Source organism: Mesoplodon densirostris, chromosome 11, assembly GCF_025265405.1.
Source record: "Mesoplodon densirostris isolate mMesDen1 chromosome 11, mMesDen1 primary haplotype, whole genome shotgun sequence".
NCBI classification, from domain to species: domain Eukaryota; kingdom Metazoa; phylum Chordata; class Mammalia; order Artiodactyla; family Ziphiidae; genus Mesoplodon; species Mesoplodon densirostris.
The window spans coordinates 32,411,576-32,433,809 of record NC_082671.1 but is presented as its reverse complement, the minus strand read 5'-3'; the positions used below and the strand labels follow the sequence as shown (position 1 = coordinate 32,433,809).

Genomic DNA, 22,234 nt, shown 5'->3' with positions numbered 1-22,234 from the left:
ATATCTCCCTTTCATCATGTATGTTCCATTCCTAAATCTCTTTTCTGTAAAACATGAACATTCAAACCCGCTGATACTTGGTTAAATGTTGACCCTCTGCCTTTTTGAGTAAGCTGAAAATTATTGATTTATTTAAAAATAACTCCACTTCCTTGGTTTTCCTACTAAATCACCATGTGCATAAGTAATGTAAGTGGATTACAGGAAACATTAGCACTAGCAATGGTTGTTGCAAGCCACCAGAGCCATGGCACCATTAGAGACTAGATCAAGAGAGGTTAGGGAAGGCTAATGCCGCAAAATCGCCCATTGCCTTCATGTCATCATCACCCAAAAGAAAAAGCACAGCTTCTTCATGAATCTCCAAACCACAAATGAGCTAAAAGTGAAATGACCTGCCAGAGTTCCTCACTGATGCCTTTTATTCTCCATAATATTAAATTAACTATACAGTACATGACATTATAAGATAGAACAAACCTCTTGATCCATAACTCACAGTGACTTTAAGAGTTGATGATATGGGTGGATGATGGTCACTAGAGGAAATATCTCTCCTGAGCCTGAGCATTAGCACATGCATATCCATATACAGCGACATTATTAACATCATTTGTCTTCACTCAATAGACAGAGTGCATGGCTTTCACCTTCAGAACATCTGTTACTCATGTAAATGCAGAAAATTTGTTCAAGTATTTCAGGAGGCCAAAGGACCCACATATTTTCTCATAACAAGAGCTCATCTTATGTTCTCTATTTATGATTTTTATTGGCTTACCAACATTTCTCCCCAGACATTTCCCAAGCAAAACTAGAGACTCCATTTCACTTGTGGATGCCCCAAATGATGGGTATTTCTAGATACCCCGAACGATGGCCAGATCATAATAAATATATATATATATTTTTTTCTTTTTGCGGTATGTGGGCCTCTCACTGTTGTGGCCTCTCCCGTTGCGGAGCACAGGCTCCGGATGCGCAGGCCTAGCGGCCATGGCTCACGGGCCCAGCTGCTCCGCAGCATATGGGATCCTCCCAGACCGGGGCACGAACCCGTATCCCCTGCATCGGCAGGCGGACTCCCAACCACTGCGCCACCAGGGAGGCCCCATAATAAATATTGAATGGATGCTAGTTGAAAACATCAATGAATGGATCTTTGATTCTCAATACTAAGTGTTCTATATGTAGTAGATAAAAAAAATAAAGAAAAGGGAAAAAGCTTATTAATTTTAATTACATTAGGTTTATAGAGAGGTTGCCAAAATGCAAACATGGTTTCATTGAATCATCTTGCCTTAAAAGTCAACATATTTGGTTATGGTTGGGGGCAGAAATGCAATTAACAACCATTTAGCTACTGACTTGTAGTTTTAATGTGGATCCTCCTATTGTAATTTTAAACTCGAGAGGGACTATAGTCCAAACAGTGTGTCAACCTTAGCATGTGTTTAAACTATGATACTTCCACAAATTGGGAACCTCTGGCCTGGTTACATACCCTAAGAATACAAAAATGGACCCATTACATCACCTTGATTAATAAAAGGTGATGCTTGTTCAGTGATATTAGGAATATTATCCATCAATTACTTCCAAACCATCTTATCTACTCCAGTTATAGAAAACTCTCCTCCCTGTACATCACTCTCTCCCTTTCAGGGTCTCTTCATTTCTTGTAATTTGAGTCAAGTGACCAGAAGATCTTTAATAAGTACTATTTATTTACATAAACTGAGACTCAGGCCTATCTGCTTAAAACAGATTATCATAGAAGTCAGGAGGCTCCATACAGGATATGATTCAACATAACTGTAAGGACTTCCTGAAGCAATTTTTTGTTCAAATTTTTAAACACCTACTATGCACCTTGCATTGTGCTGTGTAGAGAAGATACAGACAAGGTTTCTTATTTTATGGGCTTACGTTCAAGAGGAAGCCAACAGATAATAATCAAGTAACAAAAAAGAAATACCAGAGAATAAGAAGTGCTATGGTAAATAGTCATTGAGATCCAATGATAACTATTCACTATTAGGTTTTGTTTGTTTGTTTTAAAGTATCAACCACAGAGGAAACCATCAGATGAGCATCAGTTAAATGCAATACTTACCACCACAATCACATTTGCTGCTGGGATTGGAAGGTTTTCCACTTCAAGGTCTTGACCAGCCATGGCCAGCAGATTGAGAGATGGGTCATATGCAGGTCTAGGAAATGCTGAATTAACAATTTGGTGGCGTTTGCTTATTTGAGCTTTAGAAGAGGAATGGTAGCTATGTTTCTGTATCTTTTGTGGAGCTATATCCAGGCTTTTCTCAATGTCTTGTGAATGGTGATAAATAAAAGCTGGCTTCCCACTCTTCTTCTGATGAATTGCCAAAAAGTGATCATTATTTCTTGAAAGGCACCCTGAAAGGGGGAAGAAACAGAAACGAAAATCAAAGACCTTATTCAGTAAGTTGAATAGAATATCTGATAAAGAGAATTACTGGTTCTTAGGAAGCTTTAAGACTTGTGAAGGATTTAGATCAGTTCATCTCCATTTTTGTCCCTGCTCCATTATCCCCGACAAAGAGAACACACTTGGTGGTATGGAGGCATCTCAGAGACTTTGGGTGGACAGAAGTGGGTATAGTTGAAAAAGTTCTATTTAAAAGATATTCTAATGCCTCTTTTTGTTAGGAATTTCCTCCTTTATCTAAGCTCATGGTCGGAATACCCCGTTGAGCAGCTCTTCTTGGATGCCCTAACTGTTCCTCAAATGACAAGCATTTATATCATATTCAAGTTTTCTTCCCTTTAATCAATAGCATTTCACACAATTCTTATTTTATACTTCTTTTATCCTACTTATAATCAATGTGCAATTTTTAAGATACTTATAGACTATTTTAAGCTGACTAAGGGCAGGAATCTAAGTATACGCATTGTGGTAGCAACTTCCAGTTGTGTAATGATATCCATTCTCTCCTTCTTACTTAGTAATATGGTCATCTAGATAAAGTAGTACATGCTCCTTTATTTCTTCTGTTAGGTAAATATCCACTAACTTGAATAACTTTTTCCTATTTGTCATTGGCCACAGGAGGAAACAGATAACATACACATGTGAGTCAAAAGTATATCACTAGGTCAAACACCAATTAGAAAAGTAAATTTAAGACCTTCTGTATAAGATGATAAGCAGATTGAATAGATCACAACATAGTAATGCCACCCACACTGTCCTAGCAACCCTAGGCACCACAGATTTTCCCTGGGTATGCCTATGGCAACAATAGCTGTACAAGTGCTGTCCTTAGACGATTACTTCCCTCCTTTTATAAGAATTCTGGGGTGCCTAGAATTCTTACTGAATATTTATAGTAGAGGAATTGCTAGTTTTTACAGCTTTTTCCATCCATCGAGCCTCTGTGACCAGTATATATTTCTAGCACCTTCAGCAATCCTGTCTTACCAGTATGCTGTCAAATTTCACTTAGAGATAGGAAGACAGGTTATTTTTTCAGTCAGCTCAAGTGCTTTCACCATGATGTAATAGTTTGGAAATCATTGGGTCCCAGGGACTTTAGGCTTTTACAGCATTCAAATCACAAATACATTTCACGTGAATTCTGAGATAGTCATATTGGGTTGGCCAAAAAATTCATTTGGGTTTTTCCTTAAGGTGTTACAGAAAACCTGAACGAAAATTTTGGCCAACCCAAGAGAAACTAGTCCTCATGTCTTCAATCCTGAGCACGCTGAATTGACTGTAACTTAAAAAAGAAAAAAAATCAAGCTACCATAATTTGCCAAAGATGATGATTGGACAGTGTGACCTTGAAATGACTGTAAACTTTGTTTCTCTGAATGAAAAAAGAATTCCTCAGATTTGGTAATGACATTGTCATTAGGAACATATTTAAATGAATACGGTCCTTCACTGTTAATATTCTTGCAGTTTTATTAATGGAGAATAGGGCTAAAATATTTTAGATGTATATTAACTTTCTGACCACAATTGTTTGTTTAGTATTTTACTAAAAGTAATTCACTAAATGATACTATAGTGTCCTACAGCATTTCTATACTACAGATGAAGTTTCCTCTCTTCCCTATTAAAGGACTGAGTCTGACATTGTGAAGAGTAACAATGAATGGTCATCTTGGGGTTAAGAAATAGAGCACACATATTATTTTTATCCTAGTTGACTTTTTAAATACTCCTCATTTAAAGATGGTCTCTTGTTTCAGGAAAGGCATACTGCATACTTGAATGAATTTGGGTGTTTCATCTGAGGGAATGGTTCTCCTACCAAAAAGAGGAATCTATAACATTCAGTAGCATGGCAACTGTATCTAACATGATAGTGCTATTGAAATAGTCATGTTAATAAAAATTAACATGCAAAAAATGCTTGCAAGATTCGGAAAACCAAAAAAACCCATAGTGGGGGATGGCGAAGAATTTCACTAGGAAAGAGAAGCAGCTCAGAAGGTCAGAGAATGCAGATTTATGAGGAAGGGAAAAATGAATGGAGAACTGAGAAAATTACAGTTATCTTCAACCTTTCTTTTTATATGATGTCAATCACAGAAAACCTTTTCAGAGCCACCTTATGTAAATAGAATAGGTGAGTCCAACTAACAAATGTCTCTTGTGCTAAAATTGGCCTACAGGGAAAGGTAAAAAAATCTAATTTTAAGTGCAGTTGAAACACAACTAAAATTTCCCAGCCCTATCCAGTCGTATACGTGAAAGGACTTAGTCCTGCTTTGTCCTTGAGTAATGAGAACCAAGATGGCAGCACAATATTAGGAACCCCACCATAGCTATTAGGTAAGAAAAAGTTTTCCAAAGTGTTGTGCTTAGATCCCTACATCAGAATTATCTAGGATATTAAGATGCAGATTCACAGATCTTAGCCTAGAACTACCATAGCAGATCTCTGGATATGTAGCCTACAAATCTGGATTTCTAATTGAAATTTTCTCACATTCCAACCCTGAAGTTGAGGACCACCAAGCTAGTATCTGGAATAAGTTTTATTTTTTCTGTCTTCAAACATTACCCCTCTATCATCACCTCCTTCACTTTGACATTATAAATATACTCAAGTAAACATTTTGGAAATGTTAAGATTAAGATGTCTATTAAATATCAAAGTGGAGATGTTGAATTAGAAACTTAATAAATGTTTAGTTCATGGTTGGAGAGAGAGAGAGATTTGTGTCATCCAATGCAGATAAAATTTAAAGTCAAGTGACTGGAGATTGATTGAGAAGAGAAGAGTATATAGGACAGAACTCCTGGTAGAATTACAATATTTAGTGTCAAGGAGCTGAATGAAATGGAGCCAGCAAAGATAAATGAGAAGGAATGGTAGTAAAGTAGGAGGAAAACCAAGAAATAGTAGTTCATAGAAGATTAAGAAAAAAAATGTTTTAGAACCTGTATGCATTATAAGGTCTTAGACAGAAGCAACTGAAAAATCAATCTTATAGTGATGTCTCTAGAAACTAGAACATAAATGGAATTTCCACGTGTTTCCATGCAAGCTAAGTCACACTGAAGACACACTCATAGACTTAAAAAATTACAAGGTACATGGTGAATATTGCCTTGAGAGATGGTCAGAAGATGGAGAAGTAGGAAGATTCTTATCTTATAAATAAAAGGGAAAAGATTCTTATCTTATAAATAAAAGGGAAAAATAAAGGGGCCTTCAAAATAAGTTAATTAAAACATCCAAAGAGATAAAGAGAAAAATAAGAATAAGGTATTTGAGGAAAAGAGAACAGGCATGTTTCAATCCAAGTGGAAATCGTAGAAATGAAAAATATCATAATTGATGAAATGCAATATATGGGTTAGACAGTAGACTAGACACCACTGAATAGAGAATTGGTAAGTTGGAAAAGTTTCGGTAATAATTCAGAAAGCAGCACAGAGAAATTAAGAGAGGAGATAAGAAAAAGAAGGTAAGAGATTGTAGTGGACTCTTCAGATGGGACTCTAAGACCCATACCTACTGGCATTCATGCCCATTGAGAGTGAGCAAGGTCTTGCTCTTGACTTACTTCTAACCAACAGGTGATGGGATGTCATTTAGCATTCCTGCTAAAAAAGATGTGACTTCTGTGTTGCTGGGAAATGCCAGCTGACTTTGATGAAGCAAGTTGCCATGTTGGAGTGGTCCATGTGAAGAAGGAGGCTTCTAGCCAAAATCCAGGGAAGAACTGAGGCTCTCAGTTGCAACAACGACTGAGGAACTGAATCCTGCCAGTTATTATGTAAATGAGCTTGGAAGCAAGTCTTTCCTCAGTTGAATCTTCTCCTAGGAGCCTAGTGCAGGCCAACACTTTAACTGAAGTCTTACGAGACACCTTGAAGCAGAAGTCTCAGTTAAGTCACGGCCAGATTTCTGACTCACAGAAGCTGAGAAATAATAAATATATATTGTTTTAATCTGATAAATTTTAGGGCAATTTGTCATGCAGCAACAGGACACTAATGCAGAAAGACTGAGTGATACTGAGGATAACATGATAGGTTGTAAAATACCTTTAATAGCATTGAAGACATGAAGCATTAGAAAAATTGAACATTTTACAAGATTTAAGGAGGGAAGTGATATTATAAAATTTATATTTCTCAAAAACTACTCTGGCTATACAAGAAAATGGATTGGGAGTAAGCAAGACTAAGTGCAAAGGTACCAGGTAAAATATTTTAGATGACAGGAGAATAGCCCAGACAAGGTGGCAGTAGAGGGACAAAGCAGAGACAAATTCCAGAAGTGTTAAGACATAGGAATTGACCAAAAAAAAAAAGGGGGAATAAATTCAGTTATTGAGTTAATGTTGTAGGAAGGAACCAACAGTAGATATTTAAGGATAATTCTATTTCTAGTCAGCAACCCAATGTATGGAGGTGCCCTTTACTGAGACAGAGAAATGTGATTCTGTGGTGCCTACAATATAAAGAAGCAGAAACATCTAGAAAGCAATTATGTTTATGTGGAACTCAGAAGAAAGTTCTGGACTAGAGATAAATACTTAAAAACCATAACCATAGTAATGGAAAACTGAGTGCTTGAGTGATGAGACTGCCTTGTGGAATGAGAAGAATTATGAGTCTGCAGCAAAGACCCAGAGGAGACCACATTTAAGGAGCAGCTGGAGGATGAAGAAAAATTAGAGACTGTGGAAGTATGGAAGCCATGGGAAGAGTATACCAAGAATCTGTGATTGTCAGTGTCCAGTGTCACTGACAGTCTGAGACTTCAAACAAGACAACCCTGAACACTTACATAGGATTTACTGCTTTAAAATTCATCAGTGGACAGCTGAGCCTGGATATTCAAAGGACCAGATTCAACATGGAAAAGGTTTGGGGACAGCATTCTAGAAGCACAAAGCAAAGCACCCTCCCTGTTGAGTCCTTGAACAAAAGTAAAATAATTTTAAAGGGTTTAAAAGGGTATGAAAGATTCTGAGTCTGGGTAAGATGGAGCAAACACACTCCGCCTTGTCGCTTACATTAATCAGAGCTATAAAACCTGAACAAAATGCATAAAACAGGTATTTGAGAACTCTGGAAAGTAAACAGTAGCAGAGAGATTGGTGATGAAGAACAGAATTCAAAATTCCACAACATCATTAGTAAGTTTACCATCTCCCCCTGCCCCCAGTATCCTCTAGCCAACCCATAGTGGACACCAAAGTGCAGACAAAGACATCTCCAGGAGAAAATAAATACAACACCATAATTTGTGGGATGCAGTTGAAGCAGTGCTTAGAGGAAAATTTATAGCATAAATGCTTATATTAGAATCTAAGCTTCCACTTTAAGAAATGAGGGAAAAAAAGAGCAAAATAAATGTAAAGTATACAGAGGAAAGAAATTAAAAAGTTAAAAGCAGAAATAATTACATTGAAAATAGGAAAACAATAGAGAAAAATCAATGAGACAAAAGCTGATTCTTTGAAAAACATCAATAAATTGATAAAACTCTAGCAAGATTGACAAAGAAATACAGAAGACACAAATTACCAAAATCAGATGAAAGAAAATCACTACATACTCAGTAGACATGAAAAGGGTAATAGGAGAATACTATGTATAATCCTTTGCATATACATTCAACAATTTAGATGAAATGACCAATTCCTCAAAACCCACAAACTAAAGAAACTCACCCAAGATGAAATACCTGACCTGAATTGTCCTAAAATTATAAAAGAAATTGAATTCCTACTTAAATTTGTTTTCTGAAAAATAAATCTTCAGGATCAAATAGTTTCACTGGTAAATTTAAACATTTAAAGAAAAAATTAACTTCAATTCCAAACAACCTCTCCCAGAAAATAGAAGAGAAGGGCACACTCCCCAAATCATTTATGAGGCCAAAATTACTCTGATAACAAAACAAGAAAAAGTCAGTACCAAAAAAAACCAAACAAACTATAGACTAATTTCACTCATGAATACAGATGCAAAACTCCTTAAGAAAGTATTAGCAAACTGAATGAAGAAATATAAAGGATAATACACCATAACCAAGTAAGGCTTATTCTGGGAATGTAAGGCTGCTTCAATATTTGAAAACCAATCAATGTAATCCATCATATTGACAGTCTAACAAAGGAAAATCACATCATACCAACTGATGCAGAAAAAGCATTTGACAAAATTCACATCAACGCATAGTAAAAAAGTTAAGCAAACTAGAAATAGAAGGGAACTTCTTCAATCTTGTAAAAGGCACCTGCACAAAACCCCACAGTTAACATTAGGTTTAATGGTGAAAGACTGAATGTTTCCTTCCCTTAAGATAGAGGACAAGGCAAGTATGATACTCTTAAAACTTCTATACAATGCTGTACTGAATGAAAGTCCTAGTTACTGCCATAAAACAAAGAAAAGAAGTAAAAGCCATACATATTGGACAAGAAGAAACAAAATTGTTCTATTTGCAGATAGCATGATTGTCTCTGTATAAAATCCTAAGGAACTCATCAAAATTTTTGTAGATCAGGTGAGTTTAGCAAGTTAATAGAATATAATGTCAACCTATGAAAATCAATGGCATTTTCTAAGCTAGCAATGTACAATTCAAAACTGAAATTTAAACAAATCTACAACAGTTGCAAAAAATAAAATATTTAGGTATAATTCTAACAAAACATGTACAGGATATATATACTGAAAACTACAAAATGCTGAGAAAGTAAAACAAGAAGACCTGAATAAATAGACAGACATACTGTGCTCATGAATTGGAAGACTCTGCATAATGAGGATGTTAATTATCCCTATTACAGTTAAAATTCAAGCAGAATTATATATATAATATGCATAATTATATACAATACATATTATATATAATTTTATATGTATATAATTATATATATATATATAAGAGGGAGATTGATTCTAAAATAGAATAGCTGAAACAATTTTTAAAATGAAGAATAAAGGTGGCAGAATAATACTGCCCAATTCTGACTTACTGTAAAGCTAATAGTAAGTAATTAGTAATCAATATAGTGTGGTATTAGAAAAGGAAGAGGTACATAAATCAATGGAACAAAATAGAGTTCAAAAATAGATCCTGAAAAAAAGTCATCATTTGATTTTTGACAAAGATGCAAAAACAATAAAAGATAGTCTTTTCAAAATGATATTGGAAGTATAGGACAACTGTTCACAACAAAATGAACCTTTACACAAAATGAATCTTTGAGTTCATACAAAAATGAACTCAAAAAGGATCACAGATTTAAACTTATAATGTATGACTATAAAACTTTTAGTAGAAAATACAGGAGAAAATTTGTATAACTAGGGTTAGGCAAAGAGTTCTTAGATACGACACCAAAATCACAATCCATAAGGGAAAACATTGATAAATTGGACTGCAGCAAAATAAAAATGTTTTGCTCTGTGAAAGACACTGATAAGAGAATAAAACAGCAAGCTACACAGTGGGAGACAATTGTAAATCACATATCCAACAAAGGACTAATAATGAGAAAAAATAAAGAACTCGAAAAACTCAACAAACAAGAAAACAAACCAATTATTTTTAAAAAATGGGCTAAAGATTTGAACAGACACATTATTAAAGATACATGAATGGGGCTTCCCTGGTGGCGCAGTGGTTGAGAGTCCGCCTGCTGATGCAGGGGACACGGGTTCGTGCCCCGGTCCGGGAAGATCCCACATGCCGTGGAGCGGCTGGGCCCATGAGGCATGGCCGCTGAGCCTGCGCGTCCAGAGCCTGTGCTCTGCAACGGGAGAGGCCACAGCAGTGAGAGGCCTGCGTACCTCAAAAAAAAAAAAAAAAAAAAAAAAATACACGAATGGCAAATAGGCACATGAATATTTGCCCAGTAAGGAAATGCATATTAACACTGTGACATGATATCACCACATACCTCTTAGAATTGCTAAAATGAAAAATACTAACAATACTCAGTAAACAAATTTTTGTAGCAGCTGTATTCATAACTGCTCTCAAATGGAAACAACTTAATTGTCCTTCAATGGATGAATGGAAAACAAACATATATCTAGATAATGGAATATTGCTCATCAATTTAAAAAAATGAACTATTGATGCTCAAAACAACTTGGATGAATCCCAAAGGCATTAGGCTGAGTAAAGGAAGACAGTTGCAAAAAGTCTCATGATTACATTTATAGAACATTCTTGAAAAGAAAAAAATCTAGTGATGGAGGAAAGATGAATGGTTATTAGGGTTTATCAGTTGAGGAGCAGGGAGATTGCATTAAGGAGTTTTTTGGGGCGATTGAACTTTTCTGTGTTGTGATTACATGAATCTATATATGTGCTAAAATTCATAGAACTATATACACCAAAAAAGTCTATAGATTATGCTTTGTTATGTTTTGTCAGCTACTTTTTTCATTCAAATCTGTATCAAAACATCTTTTTTCATCACTAAATAGAAATCTATCTCATTAACAAATGATTGATAAATGTATAGAAAGTAGTTTCAGTGTCTGTATGTAGGAGAAAGCTAGATGTAATTGGATCGAAGATCAAGTGGGAGATAAATGAGAAACAACACATATGACAACTTTTGCAACCAGCTTGGGTGTGATACGACAATCACAGTGTGTTATCAGGAAGGGAAGGAGGGTTGAGGGATTTTTTTTCAAGATAGAAGAGATCTGAGTACATTCAATCCTTAAAGGGAAGGAGCTAGTTGAGAAGGAGTGGTTGAAAATATAGGAGAAAGCAGATGGGTAATCTGCAGACTGAGCTCCCCCAGAAGATTTGAGGAGGTGGGATCCAGAGCACAGGCAAGGGGATGAGGTTTGGATGGCAGGGAGGTATTTCTTCCATTATAATATGGGGATAAGGGAGAGGTGGGAAAATGAAGGATGTTAATGGGTTTGGTGTTGGAAGTTGAGCAAGTTTTCTTCTGATAGCTTCTATCTTCTCTGTGCAGAAGGGAATGAATCATAAGAGAGAGGATGAGGTAAGAAGGACTGGAGGTTCCAGGAGAATGGAGAAGGATTGAAAGAGTTCTTGTAAAGAATGAGAGAGAAAGTTGATATGAGATGTATAGTAGGATTCCTCATCTTCACTGAGAGCTCAGTGACAATTTTCTCCACTTCTAAGGGACAGAGCATCTCTCACAGAATGTTTAGTGAATAGCTTGTCAAAGATACTTATCTGCATTTAAAATAAAAGTACGTTTATCATAGGAGGAACATTTACATGAGAATGACCAGTTTTGATGTTCATAAAATTCCACAATTGAAATTTCATTCTGGATATGACCTTGATAATCTGTGAAGAGATCTTCAACAAAGGAAAGAGAAATGTATAAAATTACAATGTTAAATTTGAGTACATTATGATTCATTATTTCAAATTCAATGTTGGTAATTCCTAGATGCACAAGGTAGAATGGCCTTGCATACACCCTCTCAGAATAAATCCTTGTATTGCAGGTGTTTAAATCAGTGTCAGTGACTTGTGAAAGGAACACAAGGATGAAACAGTGGTCACCAAAGAGACTTGAAAAAGTGAACAATCAAAAAAGGGCAACTGGGCTTCCCTGGTGGTGCAGTGGTTGAGAGTCCGCCTGCTGATGCAGGGGACATGGGTTCGTACCCCGGTCCGGGAAGATCCCACATGCCGCGGAGCGGCTAGGCCCGTGAGCCGTGGCCGCTGAGCCTGCATGTCCGGAGCCTGTGCTCCACAATGGGAGAGGCCACAACAGTGAGAGGCCTGCCTACCACACACACAAAAAAAAAAAACCCTACTCTTCCAGTTATTCTATAATTCTATTGGTAATCCTAACCCATGAGGTCACCACGGCACTAATCTCCAGTTAGAAGCGCCCACAGTACCAACACTGAATCTTCCTGGTGAACACTATAGCCGTCCCAAGATGTGACAACTGAGGTCTGTTAGAATAACCTCCCAGGTATAACATGTGCTCACTCCTACTAATCTTAATAGAAAATTATATCAGTGTTTTGAAAGACTCCACTATGGCTCTGTCTGTATATAAAGCTAAGTTTGTAAAATTCAGTTTGTGTGTCTTAGTTATGTTCTTACAACATACGTTATAGGTATGTATGCATATATTTATATGTGTACACATTTGTCTTGTATCCTGATACCAAACAACCAATTGGACCAAAAAAAAAGTACATCTTCAGACCAGTAATTCTGTCATAAAATGTGTTTCTAAAAGATAACAAATACAAAATTTAATTGAATTTAATTGAATCATAATTATATTTATGAAAATTGTAAACAATCATGGGCCCTCCAAAAAAGAGCTTGTTATTGAAAGAACACCTCCCTCCAGAAATGTTTTTCCTAAAATCTAGTCTATGCACTGGTCTCTAGGATGTGAAAATATACTCCCGTGAGGAAGCTCTGCGTCTTCTTCTGATACTATTTAAATGCTTCACATGTTTGGCCAGTGATGTATCTAGTATATCTAAAATAAAAATAAGAAACGAACACCAAAGTAACTAGTCTTATTTTTATAGAGCTGCCTCTATTCTTCTCCAAGTAGGAAAGGCCCTGAATCCTACAAGAATAAGGAATGATTTTTTTTTTTAAATTTATTTATTTATTTTGGGCTGTGTTGGGTCTTCGTCTCCGCGCGAGGGCCCTCTCTAGCCGTGGCAAGCGGGGACCACTCTTCATCGCGACGCGCAGGCCTCTCACTGTCGTGGCCTCTCCTGCTGCGGAGCACAGGCTCCAGACGCGCAGGCTCAGCAGTTCTGGCTCACGGACCCAGTCGCTCCGCGGCATGCGGGATCCTCCCAGACCAGGGCTCGAACCCGTGTCCCCTGCACTAGCAGGCAGACTCTCAACCACTGCGCCACCAGGGAAGCCCAAGGAATGATTTTAATTAAGGCATCTTGTAAACTCTTCCTGCATGTTCTTTGATATAAACACTCCTTCACATTTCCTCAAATATTCCATTAGAAAATGTGGCTCCTACGCCCACTTACAGCCCACTGTAACTACTCTGGGTGACCCTCAATTGTTCCTATTTATCTCTTCCATCCAAAGTTGAGCTGCACAGTGGAGAACTCTATCTGGGAGTCACAGAATGGAAAAATCTGTGTCTGCCATGCGCTGGTGGCAAAATTACAATGAAAGGGTTTCATGTTTCCTGGGTTTTGCCCAGCTTTAATAGCATTATATTTCATCTGATAAATGTATTATAGAGTGAAACATAATACAATTAGGACAGCACCCTTTGGGGCAGTGTGACTAGACATAAGTCATAAAGAAGAAATGGGTTAAGACCACTGGCCTCGGACGCTGCTGAGTGAGACTTATGTTGGCTCAGACAAAAGCAGTCAGATGCGCCCCAGTTCCTGAAGAACTGAGTTGGAGGATGCCTGGAGGAGAGGTTGACAGGAGTGAATGCTACTATCTCTTAAACTTCACAGCCATTAAGAGAAGATCTTTGTCAAGATATGCCCTCTGGGGAAATGCAGAAGTGGGGAAAAATGATCATATGGTTAGAAAACTGAGAAACACTAGCCTTTGTAGAAATCATAGGAATTGCATTCCAAATGCACTTACTGAATGATGAAGCACCAAGTATATTTGCAAAATCTAATTTTATGCCTCATTGTTATGCAGTCAAAATATTACTATTTACAAATAGTTACAGGAATTATAAAATATTACCATCATTTTTATAGTAGAGTTCTACAGATGACTTAAAAGCCTGACTCCATTGCAGGATAAAGAAAAAGAAATATTTATTTTAAGAATAATTATCATAGTAGATTAGGAATTATATTAAAATATAGCAAAATGAATATTAGAACATATAAAAAATTATAATATTGTCATAGCAATGATACTACAGAGACATAAAGGCCTGAATATTAGGGCAAGAAGAGGGTGAGGAAGGAGGTCTACAGTGGCCACTTGAAGAGATCCCTGACCTAGTATCCTTTGCCTGCATTTAGGGATTTAAGGGGCATTTGGTGGGCCCTTCAGGTCAACACTTCTACTCCATCCTGCCCTAGTCCCTTCATCCACCACTTGAAATTAATGCCACTGGTCTAAGGTACTGCTTTCTCATGGGTCTTTGGAAAAAATGAACATTGGTTAGGGAAAGACCATCCAATTAACAGCTATTTTTATCAGGAGTAGATCAGTGTGTCACATCTCTTTTAAAATACAGCTCGTTGAGGAGAGACCTCTCCTGCAATGGGAAGCAAGAACTACAGACTTTAATCGGGGTGGAGAGGAAGGAGAAAGTAGGAGGTTGAGGTTCAGCCTGAGCACAAGGCTCCAGAGGGTGAATGTCAAGACATCAAGGATAGGGGTGGGCGGTTGCCAGCAGTGGGGGCTGATTGCAGGCTGAAGTATGGGAGACCGGAGGCATCTCTGCTTCAGGCACAGGGCAGGACTGGCCTGGAGGCATGGACTCTGCACCCGCTGAGAATTTATGGTCAACTCAGCAGAATTTAACCCTAGGGAAGGCAGGATGCCTGATCCCCAGAATGCATGTGTGGAAACTCTGATTTCATGAAGCCTATACCCTACCCTGCCACACACACACCAAAGGTATGTGGACAGGGCTCTCAAAGTGCAGTATGCAAACCATACAATGCACAGGGTTTTCAAGGTGTTCGTGGACATGGAGAGGGTTCAGCATTAGAAGTGGGGTATTTGGACTCCTGATGGATGTTGTGAGTTCAGATAGTTTGTAGAGTGAGACAGCAGAAGGGATGATACTAGAAATCCTACCCAAACCCTAAGACTAAGAGATACTTTACCAGGAACAGGGTTGCCCATGATTGCAGTGCCTCTGGCGGCTATAGGATTTTTTTCTCTTAGATTCTCCACTTTGGAAAACAGCATTTATTTCCTCCAACACAAACTTGCTAATTATAAGCATTTTTTAATTTATAAGGCAAAGGTTCTACAAGGATTTTTTTAAATGGAGGCATGAAAATCAGATATTCATGGCAGGCAGTCTTCACAAAAGAAGGCTTTAGAGTGATTTTCTTTTTAGTGGGCTGATAGTCAATGTGCACATTTTTTCCTTTTCAAGTATGGAACCTGAAATATAGGACCAATGAAAGTTTTCACATGCTAATATGATAATTCTTACAACTACCAGCCATTGAATGTATGCAGTGTTCCAGCCCCCATGCTGTGAGCCCTTAGGAATTAGCTCTTTAAATCCTTAAACCACTTTACGAGGTAGTTACTATGTTATTAGCCTTTTTTTTCTGGTAAGAAAAGGGACTCAAAGAGAATTTAAATAGTAAACAGCAGAGATGGGATTCAAGCCCAGGCAGTCAGATTCTAGAACTTTTTTATTTTTACTATGCTACATGAGTTAGAGTGTATTTTTGCTGTTTCTGTAGTACAAGCATGTCATTTCAAACAAACTTTCAATCCTAAAGGATGAGTTGCTTATCTTATATAAGGCACTTGGGATAGAGTGTAGCACATCATAGGGACTTAGGAAATAGTCCTTTGTATTTTCCTTCTTTTCTTATAAGGAAATCTATTTGTTTCTTCCCTATAAAATATAATGTTTATCTTGATAGGAGGCCCTTTTATTATATTTTCATAGCTTCAGTTAATGTCCAGATTTCGGAATTACAGAGAGATTTGGGGGAGAGGTGAACTGGGATGGGGGGAGGATGTCAAACTATTTTATTGAGGGGCTTGGTGGGGGGTATTGAGGAAGGGCTGGGAGAATGAGATCTGATGTCTTAGGCTTGGCCAGGCTCTCTCCAGCCTCTCAGTGGCCAAAAGCAATAGGTGGATGTTTTGGAGCTTCACAGTCCATCACAAACCTGCACATTTAGTAAGGCTCATGCCAAAGGTAGAGGAAAACTATGCAGATAAGATCAAATTGAAGAAATGATTTGAATCCAGAATCTCTCTCGGGCATGAATGCTTCTCCAGCATTGGCTCAAACACAAAAAGAATGAGAAATTGCTCCAAGATACTAGTTGACCATTTAGCATCTGACCTCTCCCAACCTTAGTCAAATAATACCTAACACTTACATGGCACTTACTAAGACAGCACAGTTTATTTTACATTACATTATCCTGTTTAACATACAACAACAACCCTACAGTTGTATAGTACCTGATCTCCATTTTAAAAAGAGGAAATTGAGACTTGGAAAGATTAAGTTGGCCTAAGTTACAGAGATAGTAAGTGATCATGCCTGGATTTGAGCTGGACCACAATATACATGCTCTTAACTAGTACCTTATTCTGCTAAAATCATCTAAAAATATGGCGTTTTCTCCTTTATTTCAATTTTCCTTTTACTTCTCTGCTTATGCTATTTCATTTTCTTCCAGGGAGAATAAAAACACTGTCTTGAATCAACAAGACCAAGAAGGTGAACTACTGTAACTTAAAACCACACCTTTATATTGACGGATTGATGCCCTTTCAAACTAACTCATCATGATATTTGGCATACTTTGTATTCAGCATCTTTCCCAGGTAAGTGAAAGTAACCCCAGTGATGGGAGCTGACTCTGTGCAGTATGGGCATTGCTTCATGTACCCTCTAGTCTTCATCTGGAACTGGATCATTACTGCAGTGAAATAGCTGTAGAGTCTTATTCTATACATGTTGCTGTACAGGCCAGTAAATCACTGTGAGACACTCTTACTCTGTGCTCATTTATTGATCTTTTCCAAAGAATCAGTAGTTTAGGGCTGCCTTAAGCCATTCTGCATATTTAAGTCAGCAAATGTACATTGCTTCAGGTCTGAACTAAGACAAAAAATAATTCATATCCCCACTGAATTTGGCATCTACTTCAGTGCAATTAGACATATTGATCCAGATGTATTGCTTCACGTAAACAATTAGTTTTGTTTTGTTGTTGGTCCATGTGGCTGCAATTTTAATGGATATCAACATCTTAATAAATTGAAGTCAAATGAGATTTGATTATGAGAAAAGTCTAGATAGCCATTATGAATAAAAATTTAAATGGAAAGTGCTCATATTCATAATATAAATTTGCTAATTGTCATTCTGTGGCAAGTATCGTCTCAATAATAGACACTTACAGTTATATTATTTGGTTAATAAGCATTAGGAAATTTGATCTTAAAGATAATATATTACCATTAATTTTTTTCAGGCTATTAAAATCCCTTTTGTTGGGAAACATCAGTGCTACTCTAAGTGTGTCAGCATTTGTCTAGGTACTTTGAAGATGAAGAATGCACTCATGGCCAAGGGGGATCTTTCAAAATCGTCTTTTAAAGGGAAAAATGGCTTTCTCTACCTTTTGAATCAGACTTTACAGACAGCTTTTCAGAGATTTAACAATAAACTTACCATGAAACATAACATCCATGTTATCATTAATACTAATGGCAATAAATGAGACTTTGATGTGTGATCCCATCGTCTCATAAAAAGTGACTTTTTATAATTCGTAAACAAGTCTCCATTCTTCAGGTATAAGCATGGCTCCCATAAAAATTGTTTATGGTTTTATAAAGATTTTGTCTATATATAAAGAGACAGAAAAAATGTATAAAACCATCTAAATACTCAGAAATTTTCTGTGATCTGTTTCTGTTTGGAGGAATTAAGGGAGCGTTGGATTATTTTTGGTCTCCGTTTATTGAACCCACTACCTCACACTCCCACCTGATTTTGAATGTATAAGTGGCTCATGTTTGTTATTACAAGGTAGCTGATAACCAATCAGTAATGAGAGTCAGGGGTTCTGGGTCCATTCCTTAGTGCAAACTATCATGCTATGTACCTTACCTAATTACTTGGTCTCTTTAAAATAAAGACATTCATCTCATTCCCATCCTGAAGTAGTACTAGAATATCATATAGGAATGTCTATCTATCTAGGAGGAGTTCAACAAACAACTCCACTACAATGAGCATCATGCCTGTAGAATACAAACTTACCTTAAACAGACTATGTTTAAATGAAAGCTTTTCTGCCCCATTTCCACTTCTTTGTAACCAATAAATGTAAATTGGATTGAAAGAGCAGCAGTAAAGTCAATTCTGCTCTTTATGATCATCAAAATGAGATACAATCTGTCAATATAAATTAATCATAATTTATTTTGTCTATGACATCCTGAATATGCTTATTCAGTCATTCAACATTTATTGATGGTGTACTAGATAACAAGCACAGTTCTATGTTATGAGTACATAGAGATAAAAGCTACTATTCTGTTATTGTCCTCAAAATTTTTAAATATTCAGGTTAAGTGCATTAATAGAGAAATATACAGGGCCTAAAAGGAAAACCTAGGAAAGCTACTTGAATGAGGTGCGGTGTCACAGGAAAGGTTCTCAAAGTAGGCAATGACCAAGATTTGAAGTTGGAGAAAAAGTTATTTAGAAAAAGAAGCAGAGTTGGGTATTTAAGATAAATAGAACAGTATGTGAAAAGGGTGAGAGGCATGGCAAACCAAAAGAAATGTGCTCTTAGTATGATAATAGTGTGCAAAGCAGAACATGATGACAGGAAATAAAGATGGAGTTAGTAAAAGATTTTCCCATGCTAATAAGTTTGGGTTTATTCTAAGAGAAAAGGGAATAGCTGTATTAGAGAATCTTATATAGAAAGAATGTGATCGGGTATGCTTTTTCAATTTTTACCTCTGATATCATTATGAAGGATGGATTTGATGGTAGGTTATTGTGAAATACTATATGAGAAATAAGGACCTAGCACAAGACAGTGATGTGGACACAGAAAGTGGTGAAGAGTTGGTGCATAGAATTGGTGACCTTTTGGATGAAAACAGCAAAGGTAGGATACAAATTGCGAACTTTCAAAGATGTGAACGTGCCCCTGTATGCCAGCTGTTGTATTGTACTACTGTACTTTTCAAGGTACTGTACTGTAAAATTTTAAATGTTTTCTTTATTTTTTGTGTTTGTTTTTTATGTATTATTTGTGTGAAAAGTATTATAAACTTATTACAGGACAGTACTATAAACCTATTTCAGTACAGTACTATATAGACGATTGTGTTAGTTGGGTACCTAGGCTAACTTTGTGGAACCTTTGAACAAATTGGACTTACCAACATGCTCTTGGAATGGAACTCGTTCATATGTAGGGGACTTACTGTATACATATACCTATGCTTCAAATGCCAAAGAAGTAGACAGGTTTGTCCTAATGCCTTAAACCCTGCTTGTAAATTAGCTGTATGAATCCTTTCATATAACTATAGCCATTCCCATATGTACAAAGCATTTTACTAAGAAGTAAAAATATAGCCAACCAGCAAGGCATTTGGGCTGTATAGCATCTGGCAATCAGTTGGAAGGACTTTGCCACTGAGTTTATAAGTAGTTCAAGCTCACCCCCAGTTGCCCTTCAATTCCCGAAGTAGCAAAGTCTGTTTGAGATGGTATGTCCCCTGGGCATGTGAGACTCCTGGGGAGCAACTTGAATTTTGGATAAATGAACTCTGCTGAAGTTCATGCTGGAAGTGGCTAAGCTGACAAGGTGACTTGCATGAATGCCAAGAAGAAACTAAATGCAAAAGGAGGAGACCAGAAATATTACAGTGTTGTTTTTATTTATTCAGTGTATTTATTTAATCTTTAGGAGTTTTATGCCAGGCACTACTCCCCACCCCCAGTGCTAGGCTGGGCAGAATCTGCAGTAGAAACAGCAGTAAACAAAACAGACAAATACCTCTGCCTTCAAGTTACTTATATTTTAATGGGGAGAGGGGGAATCACATTAACAAAATAAATAAGTAAAATATTTGGTACGATAGATGGTGAAAGACCTCTGGTAAAAAAAAAAAAAGTAAAGCAGGAGCAGCACTATTTACAATAGCCAAGACATGAAAACAACCTAAATGCTCATCAACAGATGAATGGATAAAGAAGATGTGGTATGTATACATATACAATGGAATATCACTCAGCCATAAAAAAGAATGATATGACTTCCGGGTAAGATGGCGGAAGAGTAAGACGCGGAGATCACCTTCCTCCCCACAGATAAACCAGAAATACAGCTACACATGGAACAACTCCTACAGAACACCTACTGAACGCTGGCAGAAGACCCCAGACCTCCCAAAAGGCAAGAAACTCCCCACATACCGGGGTAGGGCAAAGCAGAGAGATTCCCGCACAGAGGAGCGGTGCCGAGCGGCACTCACCAGCCCGAGAGGCTTGTCTGCTCCCCCGCCGGGGCGGGCGGCGCTGGAGCTGAGGCTCGGGCTTCGGTCAGAGCGCAGGGAGAGGACTGGGGCTGGCGGCGAGAACTCAGCCTGCAGGGGGCTAATGTGCCACAGCTAGCCGGGAGGGAGTCCGGGAAAACTCTGGAGCTGCCGAAGAGGCAGGAGACTTTTTCTTCCCTCTTGGTTTCCTGGTGCGTGAGGAGAGGGGATTAAGAGCGCCGCGTAAAGGAGCTCCAGAGACGGGCGCGAGTCGCGGCTGAAAGCGCGGAGCCCAGAGACGGGCGTGGGACGCTGGGGCTGCTGCTGCCGCCGCCAAGAAGCCTGTGTGCGAGCGCAGGTCACTGTCCACACCGCCCTTCCGGGAGCCTGTGCAGCCTGCCACTGCCGGGGTCCCGGGATCCAGGGGCGGCTTCCCTGGGAGAACGCACGGCGCGCCTCGGGCTGGTGCAACATCACGCCGACCTCTGCCGCTGCAGGCTCGCCCCGCACTCCGTGCCCCTCCCTCCCGCCCGGCCTGAGTGAGCCAGAGTCCCCGAAGAGGCTGCTCCTTTAACCCTGTCCTGTCTGAGCGAAGAACAGACGCCCTCCGGCGACCTACACGCAGAGGCAGGGCCAAATCCAAAGCTGAGACCCAGGAGCTGTGAGAACACAGAAGAGAAAGGGAAACCTCCCAGCAGCCTCAGAAGCAGCGGATTAAAGCTCCACAATCAACTTCATGTACCCTGCATCTGTGGAATACATGAATAGACAACAAATCATCCCAAATTGAGGAGCCAGGAGTCAGTGCTGTGCCTCTGAGGTGGGAGAGCCAACTTCAGGACACTGGTCCACAAGAGACCTCCCAGCTCCACATAATATCAAACGGCGAAAATCTTCCAGAGATCTCCATCTCAACACCAGCACCCAGCTTCACTCAACGACCAGCAAGCTACAGTGCTGGACACCCTATGCCAAACAACTAGCAAGACAGGAACACAACGCCACCCATTAGCAGAGAGGCTGCCTCAAATCATAAAAAGTCCGCAAACACCCCAAAACACACCACCAGACGTGGACCTGCCCAACAGAAAGACAAGATCCAGCCTCATCCACCAGAACACAGGCAGTAGTCCCCTCCACCAAGAAGCCTACACAACCCACTAAACCAACCTTAGCCACTGGGGACAGACACCAAAAACAATGGGAACTACGAACCTGCAGCCTGCAAAAAGGAGACCCCAAACACAGTAACATAAGCAAAATGAGAAGACAGAAAAACACACAGCAGGAGAAGGAGCAAGATAAAAACCCACCAGACCTAACAAATGAAGAGGTAATAGGCAGTCTATCTGAAAAAGAATTCAGAATAATGATGGTAAAGATGATCCAAAATCTTGGAAATAGAATAGACAAAATGCAAGCAACAGTTAACAAGGACCTAGAAGAACTAAAGACGAATCAAGCATCGATTAAAAACACAATAAATGAAATAAAAAATACTCAAGATGGGATCAATAGCAGAATAACTGAGGCAGAAGAAC

The 22,234-nt window shown here is 38.4% G+C and overlaps 1 protein-coding gene across 1 annotated transcript in view; it reads right to left on the bottom strand.

The window, feature by feature from the left end:
* PTPRR (protein tyrosine phosphatase receptor type R) overlaps positions 1–22,234 on the bottom strand; it is a 290,101-nt gene that overhangs the window by 252,239 nt on the left and 15,628 nt on the right. Inside the window, exon 2 of the mRNA XM_060112268.1 lies at positions 2,117–2,415. Coding sequence (XP_059968251.1) covers positions 2,117–2,415 — 299 coding nt within the window. The remainder of the gene's footprint in view (positions 1–2,116; positions 2,416–22,234) is intronic.